Genomic DNA, 17410 nt, shown 5'->3' on the forward strand with positions numbered 1-17410 from the left:
TCTGGGTTGGCAGTTTCAGTGACCCAACTTGTGCTACCAATTTGAATTGGTTAAAGGAAAAACTGGGTTAAGTGGTCTTCATGAAAACTGTATCCCTATGTCTAAACTTTCTATGGGTAAAATTTTAGGTCATTTGGACCAGTATAGAGAGATTTATGACCAAATGAACACGTACTGTTCATTTGGTCATTTTCTGGGTTGGCAGTTTCAGTGACCCAACTTGTGCTACCAATTTGAATTGGTTAAAGGCAAAACTGGGTTAAGTGGTCTTCATGAAAACTGTAGCCCTATGTCTAAACTTTCCATGGATAAAATTTTAGGTTATTTGGACCAGTATAGAGAGAGTTATGACCAAATGAACACGTACTGTTCATTTGGTCATTTTCTGGGTTTGGTGCAGGGAAATCCGAATTTGGGCAGTATTTAGGTCAAGTTTTGGACAGAATTTGGGCATGGTTTCTTCATGGAAAATGGGCTATTTTGGGTCTAGTTTCACCTCCAATTGGACTCATACCAATTGGAGTCACAAAATTTCGTTTATGGCCTAAAATGTACACTGCCCTCAACAAACACAACCTGCAGAAAATAGCACTTTCAATAATTCATTTCTCCTCCAACTTCCTTGCTTCAATTTGACATTCAAGGCACTTCTAAATATCATCAACACATCTCAACAATCCCAATTGCATGGTATAATACAAAAATACCAAAGTTAGGCTAAACCCTAACTCACAATTTCAACCTCATAAAATCTCAATGTAAATCAACTTCTAATACTTATAATGCATCAACCAACATCATTAAATCACTTTATATGCATCATAGTCATCAAAAACCATCACTCACCATGGGTACCAAAAATTCACTCCCCCCATAACTCACCTATTTCTTTTAGTTTCTTACAAATTTCACTTCATTTTAACCTTAACTCAAGGATTAATAAAGGAAGAAAGGAAGATTAGGCACTAACCTCTTGTGACTCACTTCAAACTTTAACCTTTCTTCTTATGGGTATCTAAAGCTTCCTTATGGTGTGGGCTAAATTTTTTGTGAAGTGAGCTATGGGTTTTAGGGAGGAGAAAGCTTGGAAAATCAAGCTTTAAGAATAACAAAAATGGAGGGAGAGAGCTCCCATGGTGGACGGTTTCCAAGAGAGGGAGAGAGAGAAAAGAGGGAAGAAGAAGATGGAAGCTTGGGGTTGGTGGGATTTTGTCTCTTATCTCATATATATATATATATATATATATATATATATATATATATATTTGTACTTTAAATTTTTAATTTGTCATAAGCTCTTTATTTTCTTTTCTTTCCCTTTTCTTTTCTCTTCTTCTTTTTCCTAATTCAAATTCATAAACTTGTAATTTTAATTTATGTTAATTATTCCATTCTCTAAATTTTAAATTTTGACATTTAGGTCAAAATTCACCTCTGGGGGGGTGAAATGACCAAAATGCCCTTTTATGGTGCTCATCGAGTTATTTTTATTATTTTATACCAATTAATAAATTCTCTAAATTTTACTTTATTTTTTTTTCTACATTTTTCCTATATTTTCTTAACATTTGTTTCTTCAAGTTATGCCTCCTCACTATAGTTTAGGTGTAGTTCCAGACATTTTGACTGTCTGAACAGACATGAGTCGTCGGAACAGTAAAATATACGGACTGCCTATAGTGAAGGTGTTACATATACTTTTTAATGTCCGATATGAATAATTAGAGCGTAAAGTTTGCAGGCAAACATATCTAGAGGTGGCTTAACATGGAAGTAGAGTAATCTTTAATACCATGTAAAAAATGTGAACTGAGTGAGTTTAATTCCATATCAAAAATTAACTCAAGATTTAATCAAATTTTATATTTAGTGCAAATTCCTTATCCTATTTACAGTAACATTTTAATTTTATAAATATCATACCTCCGTTTCAAATTTATCATAAGAAGAATGTTATCATTACTTCTATTATCTCGATGAATGATTATGGGTGTAAATATGAATATCATGCAAGGAATATACAATTAAGAGACTTAAAATAGGAAAATAAATAAATAAATACTACGTAAAAATGCCAATCCTTTGGCGATACCCATGGCAATCTTCATTCTAGTTGACCAATCGATTGTTCCATTTCCTGCAATGTTTTTTCCCCTTCTTTAAGGAAACAATATCATATTTGGCCAGCTTAGTCATTTCGTATAGTCAAGGTCCCATACATGACTTTTTTAATAAATAAAAGAAATTATAAACCGAATGGAGAAATTGAAGTTGCGCCCTCCTCCGAATCCTAATGATGGTTTTTTTTTTTTTTTTTTTTCCCGACATATCAGAATGATGTTTAAGCCTCTTAACTGCAACGACCATATCCTTTGGATTTTGGAATTATTCCCTTGTAAACTTGACTAAAACCACCCTGGCCAAGTATACTTTGGAACACCTGGATCAAATGGGTACTCAAGCAGCATCACGAAGCACACACCATTCAAAAATTTGATATTCTTTTATATTAATACTTTTAAAATCATTTTTGAAAATGTCATTGCTATCAAATCCCAAAAACGCCATAATTCCATAACATCCAGGGACACAATTAATATAATTACTCGGGACACACGGCAAGGAGGGACACAAAACTGCAGGGATAAGAAACTGAATCTGTTTCTGAAAATAACAGCAACAATACATAAATAAAAAACATAACTAAACTAAGAACTGTAACTTCACTCAGCAGACGCTTGATTTTCTCATTGCTTTGCTGACTTGGTGACATTTGCACCACTTGGATCCTTCTTCTCAACACTCTTGATGACGCCAACAGCCACAGTCTGGCGCATGTCCCTTACGGCAAAACGACCAAGAGGAGGATACTCATAAAAGGTCTCCACAACCATGGGCTTGGTGGGAATCATCTTTACAAACCCACCATCACCAGTCCTCAGGAACTTAGGCTCCTTCTCGAGCTCCTGACCAGATCGCCTATCAACCCTGGTCAGAATCTCAGAAAACTTAACAGCTATTTTGGAGGTGTGGCAGTGAAGGACGGGGGCATATCCATTTTTAATCTGGCCAGGATGGTTGATGATGATGACCTGAGAGGTAAAATTGGCGGCCTCCTTGGCCGGATCATGCTTGGAGTTAGAAGCAACATAACCACGTTTCAAGTCGTTGACAGCAACATTCGTAACATTGAAACCAACATAGTCACCTGGAAGGGCCTTCTGGAGAGCCTCATGGTGCATCTCAACAGATTTAACTTCAGTGGTAAGTCCAGAGGGACCAAAGGTAACAACCATACCAGGTTTCAAGACACCAGTCTCAACACGTCCAACAGGAACAGTTCCAATGCCACCAATCTTGTAGACATCCTGAAGTGGTAGACGGAGGGGCTTGTGTGAGGGCCTCTTGGGCTCATCGATGAAGTCAAGGGCCTCAAGGAGGGTAGGGCCCTTGTACCAGTCAAGGTTGGTTGACCTCTCAATCATGTTATCACCCTCAAAACCAGAGATGGGGACAAATGGGATCTTCTCAGGGTCGTAACCTACCTTCTTAAGGTAGGAAGAAACTTCCTTCACAATTTCATTATATCTAACTTTCGAGTATTTTGGGGTTGTAGCATCCATCTTGTTGCAACAGCAAATCATCTGCTTGACACCAAAAGTAAAAGCAAGCAGGGCATGTTCACGGGTTTGACCATCCTTGGAAATACCAGCTTCAAAACCACCAGCAGTTGAGTCGATAATGAGCAAAGCACAGTCAGCCTGAGAGGTACCAGTGATCATATTCTTGATAAAGTCACGATGTCCAGGAGCATCAATGACAGTGCAATAATATTTGGTGGTTTCAAACTTCCAGAGAGCAATATCAATGGTGATTCCACGTTCACGTTCAGCCTTCAGCTTGTCCAGCACCCAGGCATATTTGAATGATCTTTTGTTCATTTTTGCAGCCTCCTTTTCAAACCTCTCAATCACACGCTTGTTAATACCTCCAAGCTTGTAGATCAAGTGGCCAGTGGTGGTTGACTTGCCGGAGTCAACATGGCCAATGACCACAATGTTTATGTGAACCTTCTTCTTCCTCATGACAAGATTTGGTTGACAAGCTTTAAATAAAAAAAAATAAAATAAAATAAAAACGACTCTTAAAAAGAGATGCGCTAGCTGAAGAATGCTTTCTTGCAGAGACAAAGAGAGCTTAGAAAAAAAAGCAAAGACTAACTTATATTAAATATAAATAATGATTATTTTAGAACTATAATTTGTCTAAACTAAATTTAATGTTAGATATACTTCTAATTTTTGCTTTTTCCTCACAATTTTCTCTCTTTCCTTCTTATTCTCTCTCACTTTCTAGCCCTTAATTTTCAGAGCATTTTTTATATTATAATTTAAACTAATATTAAGAAAAATATTATTTCAAAACTATTTATTAGAGATCTTTAATAACGGATTTTAATTTATATTTAAGATATTTCAATTATAAAAATTTAAAATAATAAAATATATTCCACATATATGCAAGATGATAAAAAATATATACATATACCTTCCTCTGTGCTGTCATTATGAGTTGGTTGGGTTGGAATAGCTCTTTCCTCTTTTTTAACTAATTGAAAATAAAAGAAAATCACATCAATAACTTTATTTGATAAATATAAATTTATTAATAATAAATAATAGGGTAAAAAAAATAAATCTAACCAAAACCAATAGGTCTACTCCCATAACAAACATATCAAGAAATATATATATATATATATATATATATATATATATATATATATATATATATATATATATATATATAGCTGTTGGGAAATAAGGGAATCCTATTGGAGCTAATTAACTGGAATCAACAATATTTGTTTGGGAAATTCTTACTTATAAATTTGATTTATTATAAATTTATATAGATTTTATTTATTTAATAGACAAATCTCATTATATATTATATATTTTAAATTTATAATAAATCAAATTTAAATAAAAAAAATTCATATTACCATTCATATTATACATTAATTGTACGGATATAGATAGGAGAATGTAACAAAGTGCAACCTATTTGGATTTATTTTACAATATACGGAAAAAAAAAAAAAAAGGATACCTCACCTCCTCTGGGTTGGCGATTAGCTTTTCTCATCCAATTGAACAACCCAAACAAGTTAGAGCCAGCCGTGGATGCCGGCGAGATTTCTTCCCGGTTTGCTGTTAGGTGCCAGGTATTTGGTGTCATTATAAGGTCGGAGTACTTCCATCTATATATAGAAACAGATGTACTGTTTGCGCAAACAAATAGATATACTTCTTTTATGATAATATAATTACAAATGTTTTTTCTTTCTTTTAATCTCTAACATTTACATGAAAGGTTAGCCACTTCTCCTTTTATAAATTTCAGGTTTAGTCTGTTTTTCTTGGAATTTGCTTTTGCTGGTTTCTTCCCTCCCTCCTCTCCTTTGTTATTCCTTCTTCTCGACCAATAATAAGATTTTTTTTATTGCCTACTAAAATTAAAAAAATAATAAAAATAAAAAAAATATTTCAAAAAAAATAATATATAATAACTAATATTCAACTGTTAAATACTAATAAAATAGCTAACGATTACAAAAATAACTAACAACTTTTATAATAATATTATTGAATAGGGCCAAGTTGACTAGATAAAATTATTATTTTATTTTATATAGTAATTAATAATATTAGCATGGATCTTGAAATGGAGTTAATCCTAGAAGAACTCTAGTTTCTTTAATGTTTCACTATCCTCCACTCAGTAGCTCTTGAATTTCCTGTCCTAACTCTTTGCCAATATGTCCAGAACCACCAATTCAGAACTCTCATCTCAAGGTTCCTTGAATGGTTTAAGCCTATCTCTATATAGTCTTACAACCTCCGCCAGATCATAGAGAGACAAGGAATTGAAACCAGATCCATGGTCCAACAAAACAATACCAATTAATAATTCTACTTTCAAATTTATCTTAAAAAATATTGACCACCACTGCCTGAATTTAGGCGGATCAGCACCTGCTGTCCACATGCGATTGTGATTATATAAAGAGTGATGTATTTAACCCTCACAGCATCACGATAAATTATATGTATAATACTTTTCCCCGTGATATTTAATTATTACTCGTACAATTTTTTTTATTTAGTATTTATTTTAAATTATATTTATCATTTATTTATAATCTATCTCTAATTCTAAACTAGAAAAAGTCCTATTTTCAATACAAAATCCAATAAACTAAGAAAATTAAAATAATTGAATTGAAGCCCAGTGATCAATGAGGACCTTAACTATAACGTTCTAAGATAGTAAAATTTCTGGCCGAGTAAGTTCTAATATTAGGAATTTTTTAACATTAAGATAATCTCATTTTATCATTAAGTTAAGGCATTAATTAAGTCAAAATTTATTATACATGCGTATAATTTATTATCGATAAAGAAAATGCATTAACATTTTAAAAAGGATATCACAGTTCATAAGAAAAGGACCTTTATATATAGTACTCGATCGCAGTTTGTTGTCCTTCTCATCGCATAAATTCTCTAGAGGCAAATTTCCTTCGAGAGCAAGAAGTATCTACATCGCATAACAAAGATAAAAAGATTGTAAGTCAACTATGTAATCTCTCTATGCTTCCACAAAATTAGTTAAAATAGAGTTTGGAATGTGCCATTTTTTTATTTGATTTTTATTGAGATTCAAACTTGAAATCTTGTATAGTCTGGAAAACAATTCTAATATCATTGAAGTGGAACTCATTAATATGTGCCAATTATTAACATAATATATGATCAAATTCAAATTTTTACCCTTCTCATAGATGGACGAGACTTTGGAAGTCTATTTACACAAGCTTTGGCACAGAAAATCATTCGATACATTTCTTCGTGGTCAAATGTTTGCAATCTGGAATCTACAAAAACCTCATATTCTCCCTTTAGAGCTTTTTTAATTCGAGAGTTTGCCTGAAAGATATTGATAAAAAAAAAAAATTGTTAAGTCATATTTATTTCAAATGTGAAATTCAAATGTACATGTATCAAATGTGAAATTTTACTTTTAAAGTTTTATTTTCTTTAATTAAATATAAAATGTACTATTAAGTCGTTTAATGGGTGTTCATGATGAATGCAAGTTACCCAAATGGTGTTTCTATCATTTTTCTTCTTTTTTGCGTTTGGTTAGGGAAATAAAGCTTTTGTTTTGATGGTGAGTTTTGTATCTTAAATGGCTTTCTATTATATTTTAATTATGTAATTAAATATCACAATGTTTATATTACACTACTACTATAGGTTAGTAGAGCTATACCCAATTAACAATGTCGTTGTCTTTATCCATAGGCTTTTTTCCCGTGATCAGCTCTAAAAGTACAACACCAAAAGAATAAATATCTGACTTATCAGAATACTTTCCAGTTCTCGTTGTCATTGGATCTGCATAACTACAATTAATAAGCACAATAAACATTTATGTTAATTTTTTTTAAGAAATTAATATCTTATATGTTCACTAAAGAAGCTCTAATTTCTTTTTTTCTGTTTTCATTTTTTAAAATTTTTTTAAATATTCTAAAAGTAGATCATAATGGCATTAAAAAAAAAAGAGACAATAATAGTAATGTAATTAACTAAAACGATAGAAAGAAAATTGCATCTTACACTTGGGTTCCCTTATTTGTTGACTTGGAGACGTGAGTAGCAGCATCTGAAAAGAATAGGGCAAGTCCAAAATCTGCAATCTAAACAAAATGATTAAAGTAGATTAATGAATTTATTATGATATATATGGAAAAAGACGGCCAAATTAATCCTAATATCAAACTAATGAGTTCCACAAAATTTTACAATATTTTTCGAAAATAAAATTTTGCATTAATAGATCAAGTACCTTTGGTTCAAATTCGTTATCGAGAATAATATTATCTGGCTTGATATCTAAGTGTATGATTCTAGGTTTACCTGAAAAAGATATAAGGAGAATAGAAAACTCTGAAAGAGAATAAATTATTAACACAAACTAAAAAGAAAAGTAGATTGAGCCTCAAGAGCTCTGAAGCCTGGCAAGCAGTGAACATGTCCAATTATATACTTACAATATTCATGTAGATATTCCAATCCTCTCGCAGAGCCTACGGCGATTTTCATTCTTTTCTGCCAGTCCAAAATCTCCCCTTCTTCTATACCATTTCTTATTTGTAAGGTATTAATATGTCATATCTATTTGTTATTTGTGCATTTGAATATATCTGAGGGCAAGAAATAGGACTCACCATGTAATTTAGATCTCAAGGACTTATTGGGACAATACTCTAAAACAATCAATCTATTGGCTCCATCAATGCAGTAACCAATCAGCTGAACAAGATTTTTATGACTGACTCTGCTTACGACCAAGATCTCATTCTCCAAATTTTCTTCCGACTGTACATCCGGAAGATTTTTAAGTTTCTTAATAGCACAGTATTTACCATCTAGGAATCCCATATAAACTTGACCAAAACCACCCTCGCCAAGTAGAACGTTGTTGGAGAAACGATCAGTTGCATTTGCTAGTTCACCATATGAATATGGCCTCGGCCCAATACCTTTATAATTCTCAGACGCAGATGGATAACTTCGATTCTCCTGATGAGATGAGCTAGATTCATTCGGATCTGTTCTTAATGAGCAAATAATTAACAACATGCCTCAAATAGTTAGAGGAGAAAGAAATATATCGCTGCATATATATATATATATATATATATATATATATATATATATATGTCCACCAAACATCGTTTGGATGAGTTTATTGCTGTTATATAGCTGTAAGCCTTTCTATTTCTTTGATCTTGTCCATTGTTTTCTGTTCAAGGGGTTTTTCATCAGCAGGGTCTGGTCGCTGTTAGGTGGGTGTATGGGGCAGAGCCTATTGGCTCTGGGTATCCTCCCTGCTGATTTTTCCCCTTGATAACTTCTATTTTTCTCTGCTTATCAAAAAAAAAAAAAAAAATCCTAATAAGAAATGAAATGATTCCTTCATGGAACCATATAAACCAATAAAAAGAGCATCAGTTCTGTCATGGAGAAGCATAAATACAAGTTCCTGGCACTATGTGCACTCATTATAAATTATCAGCTAAAACAATTAATACCTCTAGTTTCATTGTGGCGATCTGCCCTGTTCATTCTCCAGAATAATTAAGTTGCAGAGTTGCAGGACTTACGCAACCACGACCACTGCAACAAAAGTCGGTGACAATATCGCGGCCAGAGTAGTTTCTTGCAAGTATATAATACACTTCTTATTGTGTGCGTGTGAGAGAGATAGGAGAACGAGATGGAGATGGAGGGAGGGGGGCAGTAGGTAACTTTAGAGCTCAGACCTGGGTTTTCCTTAATGTCATTGAGCGTAGAACGTTGACGTTGAGCGTAGAATGCGTAGCGTGGCCTCCAGTTAATGTCATTTGGAGTTTTTTTTTTGTTTATGTTGAATTTTTCTCTTCCCTTGCCCAAATGGCAGTGTTTGTATTGATATTTTCAAAGGTATTGATATTTTCAAAGGATTATGTTTTGTTTGTATTATTTTTTATTTTATCAATTTGATGAGTTTTCTTTGAATCCTACGTTTCAAGGAGATTTTTTTTTGGGTACGTTTTTATCAGCTCAAAAATAACAAATCCAATCAAACCATCTTTGGTTTGACTCCATAAAATTCTATTCGATATAATTTCTTTTCTTAAAAAATTTAAATAATTCGATTTTAGTTATTTAAATTTCTCTAATTTTTTTAATGAAAAAATTATCTCAATAGAAAACTGAAAATAACGAAAGGAGGAAAGAGAGGGAAAATCCTCAATCTACATATATGTTTCCCTTAAATAGATCAATAAGATTTTTTTTTTTTTAAAAAATGATTCAATAAATTTCTTTATGAGATTATTATGTTCATCATATTTTCTACAGATAAACTTCTTCTTGAATCATTTGATAAAAAACAGCTTACCCATTTGCTCTATGACGCAGTAATCATTTATTAAAATGTTATAAATCAAATATAAAAAATTGATAATGAGGATTTCGTATACTAAAAAGTTTTCATATATGGTTTTATTAAATTTATATTAGAAGTAAATTATAAAAGAGTTATTTATTTTTTTTAAATTAAAAAAGTTAATTGAACTCTAAAATATTTTAAAGACTTTTATAATTATTTAACATAACTCAAAAATTCTAAATAAGCATTTTTGCCTTAACTAAGAGTTATGTTTTCATGGTGCCAATTTGATTAACTTTAATACTCGAGTAATATTATACGAGTAATTTATCATTTTCACCTTTCCACTCCATTTTATCTCTCTTAATTATTTTTTTTTTTTTTAACTTAGCGTATATAAAAAACTTAAGTTCCAGCTAATGGATTAGATAGAGACGTTTAAATTCAATAATTGACAATTCCAAGTTGTCGTCATCGGAATATAAAATCGTAAATAGTCGAAGGATATTTAATATATAAAAAGTTTTACTCCATAAATTAACAAGAAGTTGTCTACATATACATTTAAGGCAATTAATACGGATATGAATGTCTACACTTGTGCTAATGACTCCATCAATGGACAAGCATGCCTTCGAATTGAAGTCACGACTATTATAAACTCGAATTTACATGAGAATAAATTTAATAATTATTTAATCAAATATTTATATTTAAATTTATATATTTTTTTATATATACATAATAAATATATTAATATAAATATTTAATTTAAAAATTGTTAAATTCACTTTTATATAAATTTAAAGATAACACTTTCTTTCTTTAATCAATGACTTGAAACGTGGAATTGAATTCAAATGGTGATGATTTTTCATTTATTCATTAATTTAGTTATTAGTAGTTGCTATGGTCAAAATAATTAATAAAGCTAATCAATGGTTTGGTATGTATAATTAATTGTTCCTCCATTAATCACATCCACAAATAGCGATAAGATCCTACATATTACTAGCAGGCTTAATATATACTCTTTCGTCCTATTCTAATAGGTGATTTAGAAATTATTTTTGTCTCATTTTTTTTATTTTAAAAAATCAAGAAATCATTATTTTTTTTTTAAATTTTGTTCTTATCTATTATTATTTCTAATGTATTTATTTTTTTTATTATAAAGGTATTTTAATTAATTAATAATTTTTTTATAAAAATAATATTATTTAATAATTTCCTTAATTTGCATGTAAAAATCTCAAAAAGTTTTTGAAATGAGATGGAGGGAGTGTAAATTAAAATCGTTAATCATAACATCCTTAATTAAGGATAAGCATGTGTCAAAGAGTGGTACTATTAAGCTGTGTAATTAGGAGACGCATGTGTTTAGCTGTGTTACGGTAAATTAATGCGGTCATTTTTCTTTCCCTTTGATATCTTTGTTCTCCATCCTCCTTCAAAAAGAAAGAAAAAAATTAATTAATATTAAAATTTTTAATTGAAGTATGATCGATCAAGAAGTATTATTTTTATTTTACCTTTAAAAGATATAAAAAATAAAAAATTGAGTTTGAGTTTTTTGTTTTAAGAGACAAATATAAAATTAACATGTTGGATGAATCAATATATATACAAAATCTTTAAAATTTTGATAAAATAATATAAACTTAATAAACTAATAAAATAATATAAACTTAATAAACTAATAACACAAAAAAGTAGAGATTTTAAGATCTTATAATCACCACAAAAAAAACAGACCATATCCATTGCAGATGGGCTAGTTTTCGTCGCAAAAAATTTTAACAACTGATTTACGACGGATACGTTTTCGTCGCTAAAACACTCGTTAGAAAATTTTGCGACTAAAATTCTATCCGTCGCTAAATATTAGAGACAAAATATGCCGTCACTAATATAAATGAAACCAGATTAATTTTCAGTTATTATTGTCGTCAGAAAAATACCGTCGCTAATCTGTCACAAATCCATGTCTAATTTTGCCACTAAATCCGTCGTTAAAGTTATATGGTCTGTCGATAATGCATAAATAATTTTTAAAATTTTAAATAATTTTAAAATTTAAACTAATTAAATCATAAATCATCAAAAAGTAATATTATTTATTATTTTTTAATTATTTTGTTATTCCTATAGAATAAATTAATAAAAAATCCATAAATAAATACAATATATTAATTATGATTTTCCTAATCAGCATAATTAAAATGCATATATTCATAAAGTTGTAAAATAATCCATACAAAGTAGCTAATATTAATAAAATGTAAGTTAAAATACAATCATATTCAGAAAAAGTACTATTAATATTCCGCACATAATAATATCTTTAAACGGAAACATAAATAGCATAGTCAATTATCTAGATTATCCTATGGATTTGTGGAGTCTGAAGTGGTTGGATGTGAAGATGTTGCAAACTGAGTACCACCTTTGGTCTTTAACTCCTTTCGCACCTGATCAAGTATTTCAGCCATCATCTCTGCCATCATTCGTGATGCTTTTTCATCTATAAGTTGTTGAATTTTCTCTTGTGTCATCGCAGGCTGAGAAGATGACCCAGGATAAACAGATGTGCATGATTGAGAGGTAGATGATACACAGTATCAAGTTTTTGGCGCCGTTGCCGGGGAATTGTTTGTTTTAAGTTGGATTTTAATTGTTTTAAGCTAATTAGAATTTTTATTTTCTTTTATTTTTACTATTGTTCCTTGTGTTTTTCAGGTACTTTTCTTGTTTATGAGACGATCGAAAAGCACAAGTGACACCGAATTGTTGTTCAACCCAGAAATTGAAAAATTCTGTCGAGCCAACAAAAAGGAATTCAAGAGAAGAAAAGAAGCAGAAAAGGAAGAACAACAAATATTTGAGCAAGAGGAGACAATCGAAAATATGGAGAATCAAAATAGAGCTATTGGTGGAGATAATGGAGGAAACGAGCAAAACGGGCAAAATGTGGTTATTAATCAAAATGATCCTCAAAGAAGATCCATGTTAGACTATGCTTTTCCTAGATGTACTGATGTGAGAGATATGGACCTATTATTGGAGCTAATCAATTTGAATTAAAAAGCGGTCTTATTCAAATGGTTCGAATTCACAATTTGGAGGTAGCCCACTTGAAAATCCTCATTCTCATTTGAAGAAATTTTTGATGATATGTGGTACACAAAGACAACACAGGTTTCGATGAAGTTATTCGGCTCACCTTATTTCCATTCTCTCTTCGGGATTCAGCATTGGAGTGGTATGATTCACTTCCACAAGCTATTATAGCTACTTGGGAGCAACTATCTCAAGCTTTTCTATCTCAATTTTTCCCACCTGGGAAAACTACTCATTTGAGGAATTTGATGGTAGCTTTTAAACCAAGGGATGATGAAACTTTGTATGAATCTTGGATGAGATTTAAGGAGCTTGAAAGGCAATGTCCTCATCATGAAATACCGAAATGGATGATTGTTCAAAATTTCTACACCAGAGTTACTCCAGCCATAAGAAACACAATTGATTCACACGCAGGAGGAGAGTGCATGAGAATGACACGTGAAGAATGCTATGATCTATTAGAGAAGATTGCTCATAATACCCATTTATGGGGAAATCCTAGAGCACTTGAGCCAAAGAAAGCTGGGATCTATGAACTAGACTCAGTTAGCTACATGAATGCAAGATTTGATCAGTTGACTCAGCTTCTTAGTGATTTTTGTACAAAGGCAACAAACTCTACTCCTACAACTATGCAACAAGTTGCCTTCACAGATGGAACTCAAAGTTGTGGAGTTGATTACTCTTCTTATTGTGATGATTATTTGCAAGAACAAGCTGCTTATGCAGGAGGTTATCAACAGAAACCTATGGGAAATGCTTATTCTAATGTGAACAACTCAACATGGAGACCACAAGCAACTTTTGCTCAACAAGGCCAAAGCTCAAATTATGCTCATAACCAGCAGTTTATGCAGCAAAATAGGCCTCAATTTCAGCCTCAATTTCAGCCCACAAGGCAGCCACCACCTGGATATCAAGCAAGAGCACAACAATCCCTTCCACCTCATGAACCGAAGCCAACCTTGGAGAGCATGATGGAGAAATTTTTTGCTGAACAAAGCAAGATGAATAACAAATTGGAGGAAGAAATGCAACACATGAGACAAACCATGGATCAATTACAAGTCCACAACCGCATGTTGGAGACTCAATTGGCGCAACAAGCAAGCTCATCAGGAAGCAATTCCTATGGGAAACTGCCTAGCCAACCACAAAACCCTCATGAACAATGTAAGGCTGTAACCTTGAGAAGTGGTAAGAAAGTTGGTCAAGAGAGTGAAAACAAGAGAGAAGAAAAACAGAGCACAAAAGAAGAAAATTCAGTTGAGAGCAAGAAAAATGAAAAAGAAGAAGAAAGCAAAAGTGAGCAAGATGAGGGAGAGAAACCATACATCCCACCTGAACCTTACAAACCCACCCTTCCCTACCCTCAAAGATTCATCAAGCATAAGCTAGACAAACAATTTGGCAAATTCCTTGAAGTGCTAAAGAAGTTGTATATCAATGTGCCATTCACTGAGGCACTATCCCAAATGCCAAGTTATGCCAAGTTTTTGAAGTAGATTCTTTCCAACAAGAGAAGACTAGAAGATTATGACACCATCAATTTGGGAGAGCAATGCAGTGCTATAATTCAGAAAAAGTTACCTCCCAAACTCAAAGATCCGGGTGTGTTTTCCATCCCTTGTCATATTGGTGATAATTGTGTGGCAAATGCTTTATGTGACCTTGGAGCTAGCGTCAGCCTAATGCCTCTTTCAATATATGAGAAGTTGAATATGGGAGAGTTGAAGCCCACAAACATGTATCTATCATTGGCTGACCGTTCAATTAAGTATCCGGAAGGCATTCTTGAAAATGTGCCTATCAAGGTTGGGAAATTCTACATTCCGGTGGACTTTGTCATTTTGGATATGGAAGAAGACACAAAAGTTCCTATCTTATTGGGAAGACCCTTCTTGGCAACAGCTGGTGCATTAATTGATGTGAAGGGTGAGCAATTGACACTTAGAGTGGGAGATGATCAAATGATATTCAACATCAATCCAGCCATGAAAAGGAAACATGAAGAAGTTGAGTCTTGTTTGCGGGTAGACATTATTGATGAGATTGTTCAAGAGCATTTCAGACAAAGCTATCCACAAGACCCACTTGAAAATTGCTTAGTCCATGGTGGGAGCATTGATGATGATAATCACAACATGGCTATTTTTGCGCAATACTTGGAAAGCTCTCCACCACATCCCAAGCCACAATTTTTCAACTTGAAGGAGTACAAAACTGGAGATCAAACCACCATCATTAAAGGTAGAGGATGCCCCAAAGGTAGATCTTAAACCTCTTCCTTCCAACCTCAGGTATGCTTTTCTTGGACCAAATGAAACATATCCTGTTATAATTAATGCATCATTGACTAATATTGAGATTGACAAATTGTTGAGAGTTTTGAGAGAATATAGAAGAGTTTTGGGTTATGCAATTGATGATATAAAGGGAATTAGTCCAACAGTTTGTATGCATAGGATTTTTCTTGAGCCAAATAGTAAACCTTCCATTGAACACCAAAGAAGATTGAATCCTACAATGAAGGATGTTGTGAAAAAGGAAATCCTAAAATTACTAGCTGCTGGAATTATTTACCCCATTTCTGACAGTGAGTGGGTTAGTCCTGTGCATGTTGTACCAAAAAAAGGTGGAGTGACAGTTGTTAAAAATGAGAATAATGAATTGATACCCACTAGAACTGTTACAGGTTGGAGAATGTGCATAGACTATAGGAAGTTGAACAATGCTACAAGAAAAGACCATTTTCCCCTTCCTTTTATGGATCAAATGTTAGAAAGATTAGCCAAGCATTCATTCTTTTGTTACTTAGATGGATATTCTGGTTTCTTTCAAATTCCAATACATCCTGATGACCAAGAAAAAACTACCTTTACCTGTCCCTATGGCACCTTTGCCTATCGAAGGATGCCATTCGGATTGTGTAATGCGCCTGGCACATTTCAACGGTGCATGATGGCCATTTTTTCTGATTTTATTGAAGAAATTATGGAGGTCTTCATGGATGACTTTTCAGTTTATGGCACTAATTTTGATTCATGCTTGACTAATTTGTCTAAAATCTTGCAGAGGTGTGCTGATAATGATTTGGTGTTGAATTGGGAGAAATGCCACTTTATGGTCCAAGAGGGGATCGTTTTAGGGCATTTAATCTCAAATAGGGGAATTGAAGTGGATAGAGCTAAAATAGAAATTATTGAAAAAATGCCCCCTCCAACCACTGTCAAAGGAGTGCGGAGTTTCCTTGGACATGCCGGGTTTTACCGGCGATTTATTCAGGATTTTTCTAAACTTGCTAAACCCTTAACAAATCTTTTGAATCATGATGTTAAATTTGATTTTAATCAAGATTGTATGGTTGCTTTTTGCAGGTTGAAGACGGCCTTAACAACAGCTCCTATCATGCAACCCCCGGATTGGACTTTGCCATTCGAAATTATGTGTGATGCAAGCGAGTTTGCTGTTGGAGCTGTCCTTGGCCAGCGAAAAGATAGAAAACCTTATGCCATTTACTATGCAAGCCGAACCCTTGATGAAGCTCAAGTCAATTACGCCACAACTGAAAAGGAGTTCCTTGCGGTAGTATTTGCACTCAATAAATTTCGTTCTTATTTGGTCAACTCAAAGGTAATTGTTTTCACTGATCATGCAGCAATAAAGTATTTAATGAGCAAGAAAGAAGCTAAATCTAGGTTGATTAGATGGATATTGTTACTTCAAGAATTTGATTTGGAAATAAGAGATAAAAAGGGTGTTGAGAATGTGGTGGCTGATCACCTTTCTAGGATGAAAACTGAAAATAAAGATGATGAAATTGTGCCAATTGATGAATTTTTCATGAATGAGCAGTTGTATATGTTGAATTCTGCACTTCCATGGTTTGCTGATATTGTGAATTTCTTGTCTTGTGGTGTCTTGCCACCTGATTTGTCTTGGCAGCAAAAGAAAAGATTCTTGCATGATGTTAAATTTTATTCTTGGGAAGAACCTCTTTTGTTTAGAAGATGTAATGATGGAATAATTAGGAGATGTATACCAGAGGAAGAAATAAATGATGTTATTTACCATTGTCATTCCTCTGAATATGGTGGTCATTTTAGTGTCTCAAAAACTGTTGAAAAAGTCTTGACATCAGGTTTCTATTGGCCTAAAATGTTTAAACATGTGAGAGACTTTGTAAGCAAGTGTGATAGGTGTCAAAGGGTAGGCAACATTTCCAAAAGAGATGAGATGCCTCAACAATCCATATTAGAAGTTGAATTATTTGATGTGT

The 17410-nt window shown here is 32.7% G+C and overlaps 1 protein-coding gene and 1 non-coding gene across 12 annotated transcripts; both read right to left on the minus strand.

The window, feature by feature from the left end:
- Nucleotides 1–2542: 2542 nt before the first annotated feature.
- Nucleotides 2543–9508, minus strand: LOC110636016 (elongation factor 1-alpha). Of its 11 annotated transcripts, none has more exons than XM_058148947.1 (11): nucleotides 9167–9505; nucleotides 8300–8683; nucleotides 8123–8206; nucleotides 7918–7988; nucleotides 7689–7761; nucleotides 7339–7463; nucleotides 6837–6992; nucleotides 6516–6603; nucleotides 5118–5213; nucleotides 4549–4608; nucleotides 2543–4105 (listed from the first exon to the last, which is right to left on the minus strand). In XM_058148947.1, the coding sequence occupies exons 1-11, from the start codon at nucleotides 9198–9200 to the stop codon at nucleotides 2748–2750; spliced, it is 2529 nt and encodes an 842-aa protein (XP_058004930.1). In that variant the 5' UTR covers nucleotides 9201–9505; the 3' UTR covers nucleotides 2543–2747. The 11 variants fall into 11 exon arrangements, with proteins under 11 accessions (XP_058004930.1, XP_058004931.1, XP_058004929.1 ...); XM_058148948.1 differs by having other exon boundaries at nucleotides 7339–7471; nucleotides 7689–7768; nucleotides 8300–8654; nucleotides 9167–9502; XM_058148946.1 differs by having other exon boundaries at nucleotides 7339–7471; nucleotides 7689–7768; nucleotides 8123–8203; nucleotides 9167–9502.
- Nucleotides 9509–13361: 3853 nt separating this feature from the next.
- On the minus strand, nucleotides 13362–13468 carry LOC131181161 (small nucleolar RNA R71). The gene has a single exon (XR_009149789.1). It is a non-coding gene; the product is annotated as a small nucleolar RNA R71 (small nucleolar RNA).
- Nucleotides 13469–17410: the final 3942 nt, after the last annotated feature.

This window comes from Hevea brasiliensis, chromosome 6, assembly GCF_030052815.1.
Source record: "Hevea brasiliensis isolate MT/VB/25A 57/8 chromosome 6, ASM3005281v1, whole genome shotgun sequence".
In the NCBI taxonomy this organism is placed as follows: domain Eukaryota; kingdom Viridiplantae; phylum Streptophyta; class Magnoliopsida; order Malpighiales; family Euphorbiaceae; genus Hevea; species Hevea brasiliensis.

Bases quoted from the DNA above. Each gene is read 5' to 3' on its own strand.
- LOC110636016 (XM_058148945.1), bottom strand. From the start codon at position 9,200: ATGAACAGGGCAGATCGCCACAATGAAACTAGAG. The intron at 7,989-8,122 runs GTAAGTATATAA...TATCTTTTTCAG, and splicing joins GGAATATCTACATGAATATT to GTAAACCTAGAATCATACAC. The intron at 6,604-6,836 runs GTAAAAATTTGA...TATGCGATGTAG, and splicing joins CTCGTCCATCTATGAGAAGG to ATACTTCTTGCTCTCGAAGG.